Source organism: Magallana gigas, chromosome 8, assembly GCF_963853765.1.
Source record: "Magallana gigas chromosome 8, xbMagGiga1.1, whole genome shotgun sequence".
In the NCBI taxonomy this organism is placed as follows: Eukaryota; Metazoa; Mollusca; class Bivalvia; order Ostreida; family Ostreidae; genus Magallana; species Magallana gigas.
The window spans coordinates 2,884,603-2,903,578 of NC_088860.1; the positions used below are offsets into that span (position 1 = coordinate 2,884,603).

The 18,976-nt window shown below is 31.5% G+C and overlaps 1 protein-coding gene and 1 long non-coding RNA gene across 3 annotated transcripts; both read left to right on the forward strand.

Annotated features, from left to right (window-relative positions):
• Positions 1 to 7,190: 7,190 nt before the first annotated feature.
• Positions 7,191 to 10,465, forward strand: LOC117689804 (E3 ubiquitin-protein ligase TRIM56-like). The gene has a single exon (XM_034471895.2). The coding sequence runs from the start codon at positions 7,218 to 7,220 to the stop codon at positions 9,234 to 9,236; it is 2,019 nt and encodes a 672-aa protein (XP_034327786.1). The 5' UTR covers positions 7,191 to 7,217; the 3' UTR covers positions 9,237 to 10,465.
• A 2,390-nt stretch (positions 10,466 to 12,855) lies between these two features.
• LOC136270605 (uncharacterized) lies at positions 12,856 to 15,934 on the forward strand. 2 transcript variants are annotated; one of them, XR_010708470.1, is made up of 7 exons: positions 12,856 to 13,080; positions 13,413 to 13,500; positions 13,877 to 14,022; positions 14,207 to 14,280; positions 14,635 to 14,727; positions 14,841 to 14,930; positions 15,032 to 15,934. It is a non-coding gene; the product is annotated as an uncharacterized lncRNA (long non-coding RNA). The 2 variants fall into 2 exon arrangements; XR_010708471.1 differs by lacking the exon at positions 13,413 to 13,500 and having other exon boundaries at positions 12,861 to 13,080.
• Positions 15,935 to 18,976: the final 3,042 nt, after the last annotated feature.

Here is an 18,976-nt window from a genome sequence, read left to right on the forward strand (position 1 = left end):
TTAACATAATAATTAAATATATTCTGTTGAGAAAGAACGTTGATTAAGTAATCACTCGAAAGCCGTTGAAGCCCAGTTTTAAAAAGGTAAAATAATATTTAATTCGTTATAATGAGATATGATCTCGTAATAACCCGTTAGTATCGCACTACATGTTTCATATGAGTTAATTATCTCGTTATAACGAGTGATATATTGATACAACAAGCTTATATCTTGTACTAATGAATTTATTTTCTTGTTATAACGAATATTAACTCGTTTTTACGAATTACTTATCACATTATTACAAGTTAGTGTCCCGTTATTACGAGTAATTTATCTCGTTATTACACGTTATTATTTCGTTACTACGAGTTATTTATCTCGTTGTACAAGTAATTATCTCGTTATTACGAGTTAGGTACATGTATCTCGGTATCATTAGTGAGTACTGTAAACGTACTACATTTAACTGTGAATTCTATTTAGCGCTTTTGGCGGAATGCAGCTTCCGCTAAATCAACTACATCGCTAAATGCCATGCATAAATGCATTTGAATGGTCACATTCCGGAATACCGAATACGCTAATTCAAATCCACGCCAACTTGTTCAAAAACTAATTTCCGCCAAATATCGTACACGCCAAATAAAATACGTTTACAGTGTATCGTTAATACGAGTACGTTATCCCATTTTTACGATTTAGTTATCTTGTAATTACACGTAGTATCTCGTTATTACAAGTTAATATATTGTTATTACTAGTTGATTATCTCGTTATTACAACTTAGTATCTAGGTATTACGAGTTTGTTATCTTGGTATTATGATGTTATAGGCTCGTTATTAAGTGTAAGCTATCTATAATAGGGTATTTATCGCTATAAAGAGATGATATCTAGCATAATACATTAGTACTTGTGCTTGACGAATAGGTGTGGTGTACTACGTTCTCAATTTTTCCTTAAAGATTTTTTGTCAGTTAAAACGATAATGTTCTGAAAATCCAATAGGTCCTACCACCCTTAACAAAATACAAAAGAATTATACACTGGTAAATGGAAAATCTAACGAGGAAAGAGGAGCTTTTTAGATAGTTAACAAGTTAAATATATTCATTCATATTTCTTTTCTAAATATACAGTAACATGAAATACTTTTCATTTAAAAGCAATGAAATGGGACTATTTTACGGATGTTTAATCTTTTAAAGTTGTTTTAAGAAAATAATTGTAAAATAAATATAAATGAAGATAATAAATAAGATTAAAGTTATGTAATATAAGCAGATACAATATTATATAATGAAAAAAGACAATAACAAACTGTCAACTATCTCAGAAATCCATAAAGCGAAATGGCATAATTGCATAGATAATGTTGAAAGTTCTATATAAGAAAGGACACATTAAAAATGATATAAAGGGTTGGTCCCTATATGCTTCCATAAACATTACCCAATTTACCATGGAACGTGCAAAAAGACAGATTCATAATAAATATTATTTTAAAAAATTAATTAACTGTCAAATATTTAATAAGAAAGACCTTTTTGAACAAATCAGAATTTTGAATTGATTTAGATAAAGAATTGTTTGCTTCAGAGAAAAGATGGATAACTTACAATGTATTTCATTACCATGAGCCAAACTCGTTTTCACATTCTATCAAGAAAATTAACACGTTCTAACGAGATAATGAACTTGTTATAACTAGAATCAAAGTACTGAAGAACTGACGGGAGTTGATTTTGTCGATGTTTATTTATTTTAAAATCAATGATATCTTATTTTGCATGACAAGTACATGTATACGTAGATTCTAATTTGAATTACGCATATTTTTATAATATGAATTTTTGAACTTTTTCCGACTAGAATGTCGAGAAACCTCCATAAGAATCATGTTAAATAATATTTAAAGATAAAATTAATTCAATCAAACTATGTATCAGTGGTAGAAATATTTCTCGAAAATTGTATGGATCCAAGCAATATTGAACTCTTGTCTCGTTCAACCAAACGCTCGGCTGACACCGTAAATCTCCGACAAGGGTTTACGGAGACAGCCGAGCGTCGAGTTGAACGAGACTATATTGAACTCTGGCGTAGGAATACATACGACTACAAAAAATATTTAAATTGTTCGTACCATTTAAAATCTGACTATTTTTAAGGTATTTGTAAATAAGTTTTCTTGAAAAACAATGCTTTAGCATACATTACATCGAATTCATCAATTATTTTTCAAAAACTAAGTCTTGTCAGGAGCAATCATTTGTGCTGAGGTCCAAACACTGTTTCACTTTCGGTTTGTCCAAGTGACTGCATAGGAGAGTTGATTAAAAATCAACTCCCAAAAATTAACTGACAATGACAATGAACTTTATTCTCATAACTGAATTTACAGTGTAGAGAAAAAACATATGTACAGTATGTACAAACTACAATATATATAATAAATGAAAATCAATGGTACAGGCATGATGAAGGGATAACAGATATAATTTAACCAAGAAAGCTAACTCTCTCAAATATAGTATCTAATAGTTTACAAATATTGGTAAGTTGGTTTATGTTTGTGACATTAAACAGTTTTTCAAATTTTACAACATTTGGATTTGTTATGAAATATTTTGGTAAACATCTAACCCTTAAATTGGATATATATACATCAGTACATTTGAAAAGGTAGTGAAATTCATCCCCAATTTCATTGCAGGTACATAGTTTACAAATTCTGTTTTCTCTAGGAATATTAAACCATCTACCTATCTCAATAGGTAATTTAGCATTACCAGTTCTAAAGTTACAATATTTCTTACATAATTGTGTTGGCAAAGTCAATAAATACTTTTCAAAATCCAGTGAGTTTTTAAAAATCCTATAATTTAAACCTTTTGGAGAATTATGTACCTCACTATACCATGATTGCTTAAATTGGTCTAATAAAATATTGTATACTTTAGATTTTAACCAGGGTATGTTTATTGTGTTTTGATACCATATATATGTCAATCCACATTGATTTAAAGTTTTCTTAATGGCTTCGCACCATGGGTTATTAAAATTCTTCAATACATTAAAAAGTTTTGCTGACAATTTTGAGTTCTGGAAATTGACTAATTTACCCCAGAAGGAAATCATTCTAACTTTAACATTAATTGTTAAGGGGTATCTTCCGAGTTCCCCAGATACCATAAAGTTTGGAGTTGAGGTTCTCAAGTTCAATATATGTTTGCAAAATTTAAATGTAATTTTTCAAGGAGATTAGTGTTTTGAAAACCCCAAACTTCGCATCCATATAATAATATTGGTTTGATAATTTTATCGAACATGTCTACTTTACAATCAATTGTTAGATTATGGGTTCTGCACTTCCCAATAACACCATACATTGCTTTAGTAGCTTTATCAAACAGTTCTTTAACATTAAGATTAAAAGAGTTGCTTTTACAAAAAGTAACACCCAGGTATTTAAAGTTATTAACAATTTCTAATTGGGAACCTTCAAAAGTATAACAGTTGGTTTGTTTACCTCTACCAAACATTACAACTTTAGTTTTTTTACTGTTAACCTTAAGACGCAACTCTTTACAATATCTAGAAAAAACATTGAGTAAGTGTTGAAAATCTTCTGGATTTTCTGACAATAAGATGGTATCATCTGCATACAATAAGACAAAAAGGTTTAAATAAATATCAAGATCTTTCTTAATGTTATCAGACAAGCGTGACAAACCTTTGACATTGTTTGTATAAAAATACTCCTCAAGATCATTTAAATATAGTGAAAATAAAAAAGGCGATAAATTTTCCCCTTGTCGTACTCCAACTGTACATTCAAATAATTCCGAACTTAATCCATTAACCAGAACTTTTGAGTTAATACCTTTGTACATATTAGTAATAATTTTAAAACATTTTCCATCAATATTGTTTGATAATACCTTGTTCCATAAATCAATGTGCCAAACAGAGTCAAATGCTTTCTCAAAATCTATAAACGCACAATATAATTTCATCTTATGCAATTTGAAGAGTTCGATAAGAGAATACAATGAAAAAATATGATCTATTGTACTATGACCTCTACGAAAACCTGCTTGGTTCTCTAAAATGAGTTGAACATTGTCAGCATATTTGTTTAACCTTTGATTAATGATAGCAGTGAATAATTTTCTAAGACAGCTCAAGAGTGTAATTGGTCTATAATTTTGGGGTTCCGTACTATCCCCTTTATTCTTATAAACAGGTATAATGTTACCACTAACCCACTGTGTTGGTATAACACCAGAATCAAATATTTTGTTAAACAATACAGTATATAAATTCAACATACAATCTTGGGTACTTTTGATATATTCATTAAAAATTCTATCATCACCACGAGCTTTGTTATTTTTCAACATATTGATACCCGTAAATATTTCTTCACAAGTTATTGGTTGGGTAATGTCCTTATTAAGATTAATATCAAATAACATATTAAGTTCATCAAGAGAAAATACATTGTTATTTGACTCTTCTTGTTCATTATAGTTCTTGTTACAACAAACCTGATAAAAAGTAAAAAGATCATATAATTTGCATTACATCTTTTCTTATCTGTGTTTGTATTCAAAATTTTCCAATATTCTCTAGGATTATTTGTTCTTAAACTAAAAAGTTTTTTTTCATTTCTACTCTATGCGTTACATTTGCATTTTTCAACCTTTTTTTATACAATTTTTCTTTTTCATACAAGTCACTTTTAAAAATATCTCCACCAAATTTTTTGTACAACCTTTTCGCTTTTCTATAATTCTGTCGAGCATCTTACAGTCCCGAGTAAACCATGGTTTCTTATATTTGACATTGAATGTTTCACTTGTATTTGTAAGAACTGGCTTTCTACCGAATACATTTTTGGCACTTTCGACCAGTACATCACTAATCTTTTCATCAATAAATTCTAGTGATATGTTTTCAAGCATAGTGTTACTTAGTTCATTTTCTAATGATTTTACAATATCTACTTTATCTTCTATATCGTTATGATATACTTCAACTTTTTCGAGATTCCATTGTTTAGCAATTTCTTGTGTTGACTTTTGTTGATATATGGATTCAGTGCTGTGCTGTCTTTCAAGTGCCAATACTATCTCTATAGGGTTATGAACATAAGATAAAAATGAGGAAAAAGGTAATATTCTCACATTGTGTACATATCTTAAAAACTCAGTGTTTGAAATACAATAATCTACGACACTTGATTGTTTACATGTAAACTCACCATTTTGGTCACCCATGGATCTACCATTAAGTATTATAATGTTACAATGTTTACAAATATCAATAAGTTTTTTTCCATAGCAGTTAACAATGTTATCTTTAGATTTCCTTTCTATGGAAAAACCATATTTTTCAATTGCTTCTAGGTCTATTTGATCAACAGCCCAATCAAAATTACTGTTATTGTCAGCACTGTTACAAAAATGTGATAGAGAATCATCAACATCAATAAAATCTCTCAATGTGGATACTCTACTATTAAAGTCACCTAAGTTAAAAATCTCATTCTCAATATCGTCAAAAATTTCAACTGATGAAAATCTGGAGTTTGATGGCGGTATATAAACAGTTCCCAGATACCACGAAAAAAGTAATTCGTTAAACAAGATAACTAAGTCGTTATTAAAAGATAATAAACTTGTTACAATAAAATAGTTGTTAGTTATAATGAAAACTAACTCGTTATAACAATACACTTATTTGATTATAATGAGTTAATTTAAGTTTTGTTAATTTAAAATTGAAAATTAAAATTGAGCCTAATCGACTTTCGGCGTACACCTTAAATAAATCGAAAACAAATTTAATAGACTGCGTATATTGATTTTGTCACGGTCTGTTTTCTAGATATTGATTTATACTTCACAGCCGTTTAATACGGAAACGTATAAGCGCCTCTTGACGTTGTGTTAAACCTTCAAGTGGCAAAATAAAATTGGTTTCATCTTACTATAAAATGAATATGATGAACAAGTCAGTATATATTTCGGATGTTTAGCCGCTCATTTCAAGCTTTTGACTTTGATTAAATTGTGAATTTGTTGCATTACTGCATATGATTATTTTCACAAATATTTATAATCAGAATTAATTATGTTCAAATGATACAATTTGTAAGGCTTTTTCGTCCACAGTTTGAGATGGTTTCTGTTTGTAAACAAGGAGTGTCAAATTAAGTTAGCAGTCTATAGTTTCCGGAACAATTTAACCCTATCATAAAACACCATAATATAAAGCTGTATGCATACCTGAATGTTTTAATAGCCATAAAGTTTAAATTTCAGACAGTAAAAACCGGATAAAAAGAAACTGAAACCTCTTAGTTGGATGTCATTTAACTATCATTATTTGATGGCAAAAAAAACCCTGCATAATAGTAGAATAATCTACGATCTACAAAGAATGCAGTTTCTGAATAGTAAAATATATAATAACTGACATAAAAAGGGTTTTACATCTGTCATAGAAGTACAATTGAAATCGATACAATCCGGGAAAAATTCAAGATTTGCTCCTTGAAACTTACTCTATTTTTACCTGATGAAATTAACAAAAACGAACTTCTAGAGGAGATTGATAATGGTAAATGTTTACATCTTTTCTTCATTCGAAAATACTTGGGACACCTCATACAATTTTTCAATGTTAGATACGTATACTTTTCATGTCGTTTGCATTGCAAAATCCCCGTAGACTTTTAATTTTTGGTTGTGTGTTGAAACCTTAAGGAGTAGGGAGGGGGCGTTTCAAAACAGAAAATCTGAAGTGTTTTAATTCTAACTGATAAACTTAGTTTGGACACACAGGCATTGATGATTATCAAAATATTCAGCAAAATGTTGTGGAAGCAGAAACTTGGGACAGAGTAAAGTGAGCATTTTAAGTCATAGGTCATTAAGGTTATTAAATTTTATCGGCATAGTTTATATGCTTCAATGAAGTGTGAAATTGCAATATTCAACTTTAATAGATAAAAGCGCTTAAGTCTTAATAAAAACATATCAAAGAATTGTCACTAAATAGAGATTGTTGTCATAATTAAATTGCTAAACTTTTAATCATTCATATTTGACCAAACAAATGAGATAATATTGCGTTTAAACGCAACATCACGAGGCAGCTATGCGTTTCCGTAGTTTAAAGTCCTTCAAAACAAATCATAGGTCGTTGCATTTTATAATATGTCGGCCTTTGAGAAAGAATTAGGTGAGGATTTCCTCAGTTGTGTTTTATGTCGCAAATTACTCAGGGATCCGAGACTTTTGCCGTGCCTGCATTCAGTATGTACTTCATGTGCCAACTCACGGTTGAGAAAAAGTGGTGAGTGTATAAGCTGTCCTATATGTGAAGACGTGGAAGTCATATCGAGTATTGAAAATACTTTTCTAAATCACTGGTTAAAGAATGTCATAGATATCATTGATATAACGCAAAACTCTAAAGGAAAATTCTGTTCTTTTTGTAAGTTGAAAGGCAGAAAGCAAGAAGCTGTTGCTACATGCTTAACATGCCTTGAACTTTTATGCAAAACGTGTTGGGAAAGTCGACACACATTTACAACTTTGACAAAAGATCATCATGTGGTGTCTATTGAAGAAGTGCAAACTGGTCGTTATCATTCGGAGATAAGATCAAATCAAAAAATACATTGTTCTGATCACAATAATGAGTATTACAAATTCTTTTGCAAGACCTGTGATGTTCCAATATGTCGAGATTGCACAGTATTGCAACACAGATCACATGCCCACATTTCATCAAAAGACGCTTTGAAGCATATTGAATTACAGAAGGAAATTGAGCGCGTTGAAAAGGGTATATTTCATTTGAAGATTCTACAATCTAAACTAGATAAACAATCGAAAGATTCTGAAAATTGCGAAGAAAATTTGAGAATCCAAATTGAGACAACCTGTAACAGCATGATAAATAAAATCAGTGCTCAGAGGAGATCATTAGAAAGAAGTTTGACCCAGTCGCTCAAAAATCCTAAGGAAAAAATAAAAATGAAAACTGAAATTATGCAAAAGAAAAACAGATTGGCGGAAAGAACCATTTCTTTTTGTAAATGCTTGCTTAAAAATGGAACAGACTTTGAAATACTGAGTATGCAGTCTTTGATCGTTAATAAATTAAAACAAAGTTCTGTAATAATTGAGAAATTCTCAACTTCTGATCATAGGATAGCAATACCACAATTATCTACAAATTGGAGGGAACCGGAATTGAAATTAGTATTTGAAAATGAATTAAATGACTCGGAGAAGGAAAATTTACCTACAGAAACAAAGGACGTATACAAACAGGCAGAGGATAAAGTTAGTAAAGTTGACATGTTTCTAAATGAAAACGCTGATGTTGGTATACAGTGTAACCTCATAGGACACAATGGATTCCAGATTAATGAAGACGTGACATCGTATGGCGTTGTCATCGAGTGTTCCTTAATAACAAACCGCAGTCTATCAAATATTTGTCAACGACCTAAGATTAGCAGTGTTTCATGGAAAGATAATGACTCTTTTATTGTTGTTGACCAATGTAATAACACTCTGCATTCATGTTCGATGGAATTTTCTGGAAAAAGTGTTGAATTAGATAACTGTGTTGATTCTACAGTAACAAGTTGGTGCATTGCAATAAGAAAAGGTTCTGCGGAAGTTGTTGTTTTAAGTCTCAAATTTAAGCACAAGCACTGTATCCCGAATGTGTCTGTAATGTTTGCTAATTCAACACAATCAATCAATCTCGCCTGCATGTCGAAATCCATAATATCAATCTACTCAGGAGACATAGGAAATGTAAGACGAATGACGTGTACTGATAATCAAGGAGAGACAATTCAGTTTAGACAGGCACGTTTTGGTTGCATCCTTTCCACCGGCGAGTTTGCCCTGTCGGATATAAACAAAGACTTCGTTTACATGTTTGATAAAAACGCCCGATTGTTCCGCAAGGAATTTTGTTTTCCTGGATCAATTACCCCTGACAAAGATGACCTGATCTACATTGCCGATTTCTACGAACATCGAGTCATTGTGACAAATTTTGAAGGATCCCTCAGGAACACAATTAGTTTGCTACCTCATGTGTCTCATCCAAGAAGCATCTCCATCAGTTCTGATCACAAGCTTGCTGTTGCTTTTGAAAATAGTGTTTCTTTGTTTCAACTTGATGTCAGACAGTTTTCAATTTGTTAGAAATGTTAAATGATTAATTTTTATTGGGTTTTTTTTTAAATGAAGTAACTCCTGAAATTCGAAGCACAAACTTGTGGCATTTCTATTTCTATAAGTATTGGTTTTTTTCTCTGAAATAAAGCAGTTTAACTAGGATGTTGTACGTACTACAAGTGTAATTGCTAAAAAAGAGTACAGCTACTGTACCCTAAAAAAATATTTTTAATACACCTGTTAGCATGGATCAGTTAGAAATTGTATGCGCAACTTGTTATGTTATCATTTTGATTTTACAGTCGACATATCATATAGTATCAGCTATTTGTAATAGAAGCTATGTAATTACATACAGGTAAACTTTTGGTTTTTTAATTCATATTAATAACAATGTGAGGTGAAGACCATTGATTAACTTTCATCTTATAATTTCATTGCTAATAATCATCATTGTAAATGTAACTAGTTGGATTACTAACAAATACATCTGTTGGTCAGAATCTGCTGTTAAGGTCAAGTTGAAATACTTTGAATATTTATTTTTCTATCACATTTTGTCAGGCTCATGAATACAGTACCGATCAGACCTAATCTAACAGAAAAAGAAAAAAGACCCATACTAAATCCTGGGTTTACATTCTGGGATTAACCTGTGCTTATTTTCGGGTTAGCAGTAAACCCCTTAAAGCAGACGCTATATGTGCATTTGGAATATACAAGGGACAGAAATTACAGGTAGCAAGATGGTAAGATAAAAGACGGGACTGCTTCACACTTCCGTGCGTGAAGTAAACCGGACCCAAATTATACCCAGAGTCGACGCAAATTATAAGAAAAAAACAGACCCAGAGTAAAACCCAAGTAAACCCCGAAAATAAACATGAGGTTATGTTGGGGTCTGCTCTAGTGTTCGGTTGGGTCTAATCAGTAGTGTACGAAAAGCTATTCTGAAAATTTCAACATTTTGAAACGCAAAATAAAAGAGGATTAAGTTGGACTGCTTAAAAAACTCGCACATTTCACGTTGGCAAATGGGCGCCTGTCAAATAACAATAGTAGAACAGGTTACTTTTATCTATGTCCGTTTCATCTCCATTAATGCCACTGAAAGTATCTTAACGAAAAGTATATAAACTATATTCATCTTATTATCCACAGGACCAGATCGAGGTCCGTGAATACAGAAGAATAATGAAGGAACTTCAAAACAAAAAACGAAAGGTTTTAAATGACAATAGCGTATGAGCTCAACAAGAACATCAAATTTATAAAAATACTTAATAAGAATGCAGGTTTCCTTTACGATTTTCTAAAAGCAATACCATGTTTAAAATTCTAACAACAAACTTGCTGGTTTTTTTAAAACCAGTGTTACTCTTGTTCAACTAATTTAAGTGTAAAAATATGAAATAGATATATAAATAACTTCAATAAATATTTTGCCTTCTTGTTTCAAATACAAGTGTGAAATCCACACTTGTATTGGAAACAAAGATGGTAAAATATTTACAACAAAATGGATAGAATATTGTAAACGTCTTTAATTCCACGTGTCTAAATTTGGACTTGGTTTTTTTTGTGTTTTTTTTAAAGAAAAAAAAAGATTCCATTATTCTAATGTACCAAGAACGTTTTACATTCTTCAGGCCTCACTAAGTGACTAGATAATGTACCGCATGGTGCTTAGATAACGTAATATTTGTATTCACTACCATTGTTTGAATTTCTTATATCCTGATTCGATTCTATCTGATAAAGGGGAAAACATCTTCACCTAAATCCGGTGTGTAACTTATCGAATAATCTTTCTTCTTTATACCTACGGTAAACAAAAACTAGACAAGACGGCTTTAAGTTAAAACTTCTAGTATTTTTTCTGTTCATAAAATCTCACAGGTTGTGTTTCTTTACACTTGCAAAGCTTTTCACCATCAGTGGAAATATCTAAAAGATTTTATTCAATTCATTTTAAAATTGCGTAAGTCAATAAAAGTCTGTTTTTGCACAATGACTAAGTAGAGCATGTCGGTTCGGTAACCCGACAGTAAGTTATCAAAGTTATAGCTGTAATCAGGAAATCCTATACCCGCGACCTGTTACGTCCACTGCATACACACTCAATACCGGCGTATCCAGACTTCCTACTGGGCTGTATGAACAAGGATAATTCCTCGGTAACCGCAGAGGGGCCGTTGAGGTTTAAGTCGAGAGGTCACGATTCTTTAGACAATGAATTATTGGATCCTTTCCGTCCTTTTCCTGCCTCACGTGTTCGCCCTTTCCCTCGTGGGTCAGGAATTTGTAGGGAAATGTCTGTACTACCAGACCACCGTCAACCCGAAACCATTTGTTACTCAATGAGTACTCCTTTATTATCTTTGAACTTTGAACCTTTCTTTGGTTTTCTATAGAAATGAAAACATTCCTTTTGTAGTTAAGAAATATATAGCACTGCAACACACCTTTTCTTTGCATTATTCCAAAAAAAATAGTTTTGGTTTTTTGACAAATTTCTAAAATTGGTCATATTTTCGTTTTCCCTTTTAAAAACAATGAAATAAAGTAAAATGACTTCAATATATTTTACATGCAGTCATTTATAATGCACTTATATTGTCGGGTATACTTTTTGATACATATGTGATCTTTTTTCATTCAGTGATTTAATTGCATATATCTTAATTAGATGTAAATCAAACTGTGTTCAAACTAGGTGTAAAAAATCTACTGTGCATACTTCATGGCTTGATTTTAATATTTGTTATCATGGATTAGATAGCATTTTGTAAAGTATATTTCGCCAATTTAGAGTTATCATTATGTGTGCATTAAACAAGCCTTTAATATCTGTGATGATTTATTATTGTCATGTTTTCGTCGTTTTATTGCCTTACATGTCATCCTCTTTCCGCAATTTCAATCTCTTCCTTTAGTGTATTCCAGTAACAGCGTTTCTTCATTTTTTAAAACCATTTTCGTGATATGACATAATGGCCATTAACGCATTAATTATATAACTACAAGCACCTAAGGATTTTAACCGTCTAGCTAACTTTATTAGTAGTGATACTTTTAGCGTTTTTATCGGTATTTCATCTGAATACTATGGTGGCATTGATCTGCCACCACTTGTCAGATAATTATGTTAACTTGTCAGATCTTTATGTTGACTTGTCAGAAAATAACCATAGTGACTAGAGACTAAATATTTTGTTGTCAAAGCGTGTTAGTGCCACTAACTGCTATCTGACAAGTTTACATAATCATCTGACAAGTCGACATAAAGATCTGACAAGTCAACATAATTATCTGACAGAAAAAATAATATGGCCACTAGTTTAAAGAAAATTATCATTCATATTGTAAGTCGACTTGTCAGATAATGATGTTGACTTGTCAGATGTTATGTCGTCTTGTCAAATATTTATGTCGACTTTGTCAAATAATTATATCGACTTAAAAGATGATTATGTCGACTTGTCAGATCCTTATGTCGACTTGTCAGAAAATATTATTTCAAATGGATGGCACAAATTGGGCGTGAAAAGGTTAAAGTGTTGAATTCTTATAAAACACGTGAATAAGTGACAAGTCGACTTAAAGAACTGACAAGTGAACATAATTATCTGACAAGTCGACATCAAGATCTGACAAGTCGACATAATTATCTGACAAGTGGTGGCAGATCTATGCCACCATAGAATACTATTGGTGTTCCTATCTTCATCTCATCTGCAGGAGAAAGAACTGTACCTCGCTCTGGGAGAGTTTCCGTGACGCCATTGCTTTCCAGCCGACATGTCACGTGCCGAGGGAAAGGTTTACTCAGTTTGTTAGAGACAGTCAGCACGCCATAGAAAGGGACAAGGTGCCACTACTACTCATAGAGCTATTTTATAGTACCAAAATCTTGCATTGTAAACTTTCCTACAATTCACAAAGCTTGATAAACTGAACAAGATAAAACCTAAAGACAGCCGAAAATAACTATTTGTACATGAAACTTAGAGACACAGCATTACAGAACTTTATGAAACCAAGAGACACAGCATACGCAGCTTTATGAAATTAAAAGACCGAACGCTTATTTAAGAAGGTCTTTCCAACAAAAATCAAACATTTGTAAAGAAGAAGTATCTTCATTTCATATCTTATCACAGAGCTTTCACTTAATGTCGTCATTTGATTTAATCCACTTAGTTCGTGTTCTGGGAACATGTGTATGATATTGTGATGAGGTACTCAAAAAGAGGGAGAAAGACCTTCTCAATCGCCGACACCCTTACAGGTGAATATATGACTACGTTTATGACGCAACTCCTTATACGTCGTCAAATTGATCTCTATCACTTAAACATTCCAACATATGGGAATAGACGATCTGCATTAAAGATTTATTCATATATAAACTCTCATACAGAGCGAACATGTTAAAGATATAATTTGACCTTCTTAACAGCCTGACAACTTAAATCTTTAGAATTTTTTTTTTTAAAGCTTTGCTCAAACAGTCTCACATTCACAGAAGATCTCAAATCAGAAAACATTCAGGAGGACAGACAGTTCGATAGAAATTCCTATCAAAATAGAACCTTTTTAGTGAGAAAAAAAACTCATAAGGCATATAAAACCATGTTTTTGTTTCTAATGAATTTTATCAATAGGTTTCCTTGGCGATACGAAGTTTTGCGGAAGCAACAGTTCTGCCGATGGCGTAGAGCAGGACCGCAGCAAGTGTCCCGGATATGATCAGACGCCGGAATGTCCGTGGTCGGCCGAGGCTGCTTTTTGGACGGAAGCTTCCGATTTTGTAAATATATTTGTGTTATATGTCCCATAAAGCATTATTGTAAAACATTGGTAAATATGATCTGATTTTAACAGAAAAGAAGATAGTTCACAAAATTGTTCCTCAACCCAATTTTCAAGTTTATATCTTTTGATGAAATTTTCTTTCATATATAAAGGTGAAATTTAATACAAATTCTCTTTAGTTTTCCAAGTCGGCTTATGGGGATATAGAACTTATGATGAATGCCCTCTGAAACACACCTCTCACCAATGATTCGTAAGTAACTAGTTATAATTTCCGAAACACGTATCTTACTAATACGTAAGTTAAGTAAGTTATGAGTCCTTCTCACCAAAGATTCGTTAGTTATTTGTTATAAAATCTGAAATCGTGTAGATACAAATATATTGTGTGTTATAAAAGAATGTTTCTTATCAATGAATCCTACACTATTGATATCTGAACAATGATATATAAGTTGATAATCCTCCTTAAGTTATTTACATAAATCTTAATCAAGCCCTACGAGTTATAACCAATCAATGATATCCCATTAATATCTTAAGATTCCGAATCTTTTTCTCTCCGATAATGATGTTGATGGTGATTTTCTTTAATTTGGAATTACAGATACTTCAGTCGATTTGAGTTGCCAAACCTTAAGGGTCCAAACGTGACATCTCTTCGTGTTTTCTTTGCCCTGAACTCCGCCTTACCGCCGAGGTTTGATTCGAACACGTTTTAAACATAACCTATTTTAAGTTTAAAATACAGATTGATTCTGTGAGGTGTAAATTCAGAATTATCTGTGTATAATCATGAAAAAAAAATTGTAGAGAGACTTGTTCAGGCTCATCGGTAGAACTGGTTAAAAGAACACTCGCCAAACAAGGGGTCACGAACGTAACTTGCGAAGTTAATCCAAGGTGAGTGTTACGATTAAAATTCTCTAGAATAAAGAAGTTTAATTACATTCGTCTATTTATTTTATATATGCATTATACATATCGAAATCTCTTTTTTCCAGTGCACTAAAGTTTCAGTTTTGTTCAGAGGATCCGAGGTTACCTTTCTGTACTAAGGATTGTGATACTAGCGACACGTGGTCTGTTCATTGTCAAGTGATCACCTTGTGTTTTGCCATTGTCTTCTGTAAAATGATATTCGTAATACAGTATTATTAGTCTATTTGATTCAATATCAACATTATCTTCCAACTGGAAGAAACCGGAATTGAAATAATTTTTTCGAAATGAGTTAAATGCGTTGAAAAAACGAAATTTTAACAATAAAAATAAAAAACACGGACATATAAATTCATATCAAAGGTCAAGAATCAGTCATCAGTCGTGAAACTGTGGTTTCATCAATATTAGTTGAATTCCAATTTTCCTGGATTTCATTATAAAGTTGATCCACAAAATTAAGTGTTCATTGAAGTGCAATTTCTATTAACATTTTGTATTGAAAGGGTCAATGTCAACGAATTTACGTATCCATGAAACTGTGATTTTCACTTTATCCATGAAAATTGTTACCCTTGAATATTAATGAACCACAGTATCATTTGTTGTTGACAAATGTAATTACATTTGACATTTGTGTTCTTTGCCGTTTTCTGGAAGTTACATTGATTGGAAAACTTAAAGGATTAACCTGTTGGTGTACCAGTATTGCTAGAGAACAGAGTCTTCAGAAGTCATTAATTCGGACTACGACTGGAAGCACAAGTGTGGTACTCCTAATGTGTCCATGATGTTTGATGATTCATCACAAATAATCGATCAGCTAATCAACATGGGACAAAAGGGAATATAAAACGAATGACATGTATTGATATACAAGTAGGGACAATTCAATAAGGCTGGATCCAAATTGGCTGCATCCTTTCCATCGGAGAGTTTGTTCTGATTTTAACAAAGACTTTGCTTACATTATAGCATTGAATGATTTATTTTTGACGTCGTCGTGTCAATAACTGCCGTCAGGTGAGCAGACAAATTGAATAACGCGCATTAGCGCGTTATGATAATTTGTCTGCTCACCTGACGGCAGTTATTGACACGACGACGTCAAAAATAAATCATTCAATGCTTATATTTACATTCCCTTACTGAAGAAATCAATTGTATACTGAAATATATCGATATAAAGTGAAGACCATGGATGGAGTAAATTAGTAACAGCAAGAACAGCTAATTTGTAATACCGGTTTAAAATGGTTTTCACAGAGACCGTTGAGATGAGATCGACGAGCATGAAAATATAATCCATGAAAAATAACTATTGAAATGTTGCTTTTAACAATTAAGTCAACTGTTTTGTTGAATAATTATAAAACATGGTGTTTTGACAACGTTTATGAAATACATTTTTTAACCGATTACATAGAAATCACTGTTTGAGAACTACTTATGTAAATTACATGTACATTCATACGCAGTGAATATGTGTTGCATTTAGAGGCATTTAAACATCACGGAATTTAATTGAAAAACACAGTAGAATGTAAATATTTTCAATTAAAACGCCAGATTGTTTTCTTAGATGAAATGCTACTAACAAAAATGACCTGATCAACATTGCTGATTTGTCATTGTGACAAATTTTGAAGGATCCCTCAGAAACACAATTAGTTTGTTACCTCATGTGTCTCATCCAAGAAGCATGTCCATCTGTTCTGATTGCGAACTAGCTGTTGCTTTTTTTTTTGGGGGGGGGAAGTATTTTTTCACCTAAAGTAGTCCAAGTGTTGCACTACGTCACAACCAGATTTTACAATATTCGACTTTTACATTTTAAATATCTGGTATTGATTTTGCTCTTTGTCGCCATTGTAAACGTTGTCGATTATTAAAAAAATTAGAACGGTACAGTGTTTTATGTAGTGAATGAGAGATAAAAATGATTGAAGTTAATACAAACTCGATTATGTACAATGAAAAATAAAAAACGACATTTAGTAGGATCAAAATACACCGATTGACAATTATGTCAGGTATGTTTCATTACACAACCTTATGAAACATATATATATATTTTGTATAACTGTCTGAAGAACCGACATGGCTGAAAGCGCAAACAGTAAACAATTTATTTAATTTGGACTGTCGCATTCTGTTTTATTTATTTAAGTATTTTTTGCTGTACCAAGGCTTTATTTATCCACACACACACACACACACACACACACACACACACACACACACACACACACACACACATACATATATATATATATATATATATATATATATATATATATATATATATATATATATATATATATATATATATATATATATATATATATATATATATATATAAAGACAATATTATTTCCAACATTGGAATATTCATATGTTGTATCATTTCATTAGTATAATTATAGCGTAATGACACCACTTTGTGTTATTAACAATTGCATATATAATATACCGTTTAGGAAAATCATTAAATACGCTGTAAACGATCGGATTGTCGTAAATCGCTAGCATCACACAGATCCCCGATATATGATTTACAAAGCTTAACCATTATCAGACCTATGATTGCATTGTCTTTGTTTTGTTTGACAAGTGGATACCTCCTCACATTTTGTTTCTTTTTTTTTTACTCAAACCAGTAAGATTTTAGAGACAGAAACTTTTTGTTATTTAATTAATCGTTTATTAACTAAGCAGAAAAATATAACAAAGAAATATTTTTCAATTTTGATTCAGGTTTCACTTTGATTTGAGCTTATGGCCAAAAGAAATCTGTCAACATATTAATTATTTTACTAAATCTTTTTTTTTAGGAAATAATCACCATTTATTTAGGTTTGAATCAATAAGAACAGTAAAATACAAAAACTGACACCTGCATCGCATTTTTCAGTACGGCATTCTGATATGTCAGGCGCTTTAAGCGTACTTACTTACAACAATTTGGGCAAAAATATTAATGTAATTGCTTATAACAAATGTTTATACTCTATTTTATTCACTCGGTTTTAATTTACCTAAAAAAAAAATTTTAAAAAGAAAATAGGGAATGTTTTGCAAAAATATTATCGTCAAATTTTTTTCAATAGCATACACATTTCTAAGAGGTGATAACAAAATGACTCGCGGGTAAACATATAATTTTCTGAAGTAAATGTATTGTTGGAATGCATATCTACATTGTATAATTTAAAACAAGGTTTATTATATGATTGAGCCCATTTATTGCCATGTATAGGACTACCTTAATGTCTGAAATCTGAAATGCTTGAGCATTGAATAGATATTTAATTTATTTAAGATATCTTGAAACAATTTGCCCACATTTTAACTAATCAAGCGCGATTGACGTAAATATGGGTTTAATTCATTCACTGATACACATCATTAATAGATACCACTTATATACAGGGGGAAATTGCAGTTTATATAAAGTAATACAGATAACTTGAAAACGGAAAAATAGATATTTACTTTGAGGCAAAATGGTCAACAAATTTCCCATCAGAGTTGTCTTAACATTTATGTATCTGATAATCACGCAAAAGAGGGTGACGTTGTCTTAACATATCCACAACAATCCAGTCCTTGGAATTAACAACAGCATATGTGTTTAACATGTGCATGTATAGAAATGTCTACTACTCTTTTCTGTTTACACCAATATCCAAATAAAAATTAAAAATCGTTTCTTTTATTAAAAAAAATTAATTTAAAAAAAAAAAAAAACTATGCAGGAAAATACAAGACATTAGACCAAACTTTTAAAATTCCAAACAAACAAATACATATGACTTTTTGGAAAGGGTCTGTCATCCGCCATGTATAACTGTTTTGTCGTTATGTCTTACAAAATACACCCCAATCAATAAATTAATATCATCAATATCAAATGACATATCAAATTTATTACTTTAATCTCTATTCCTGCTGAGTAGTGTTGATTTTTCGTTTGGACCTTGAACACGGAGATAACACCACTTTTC

Bases quoted from the DNA above. Each gene is read 5' to 3' on its own strand.
- LOC117689804 (XM_034471895.2), top strand. From the start codon at position 7,218: ATGTCGGCCTTTGAGAAAGAATTAGGTGAGGATTTCCTCAGTTGTGTT.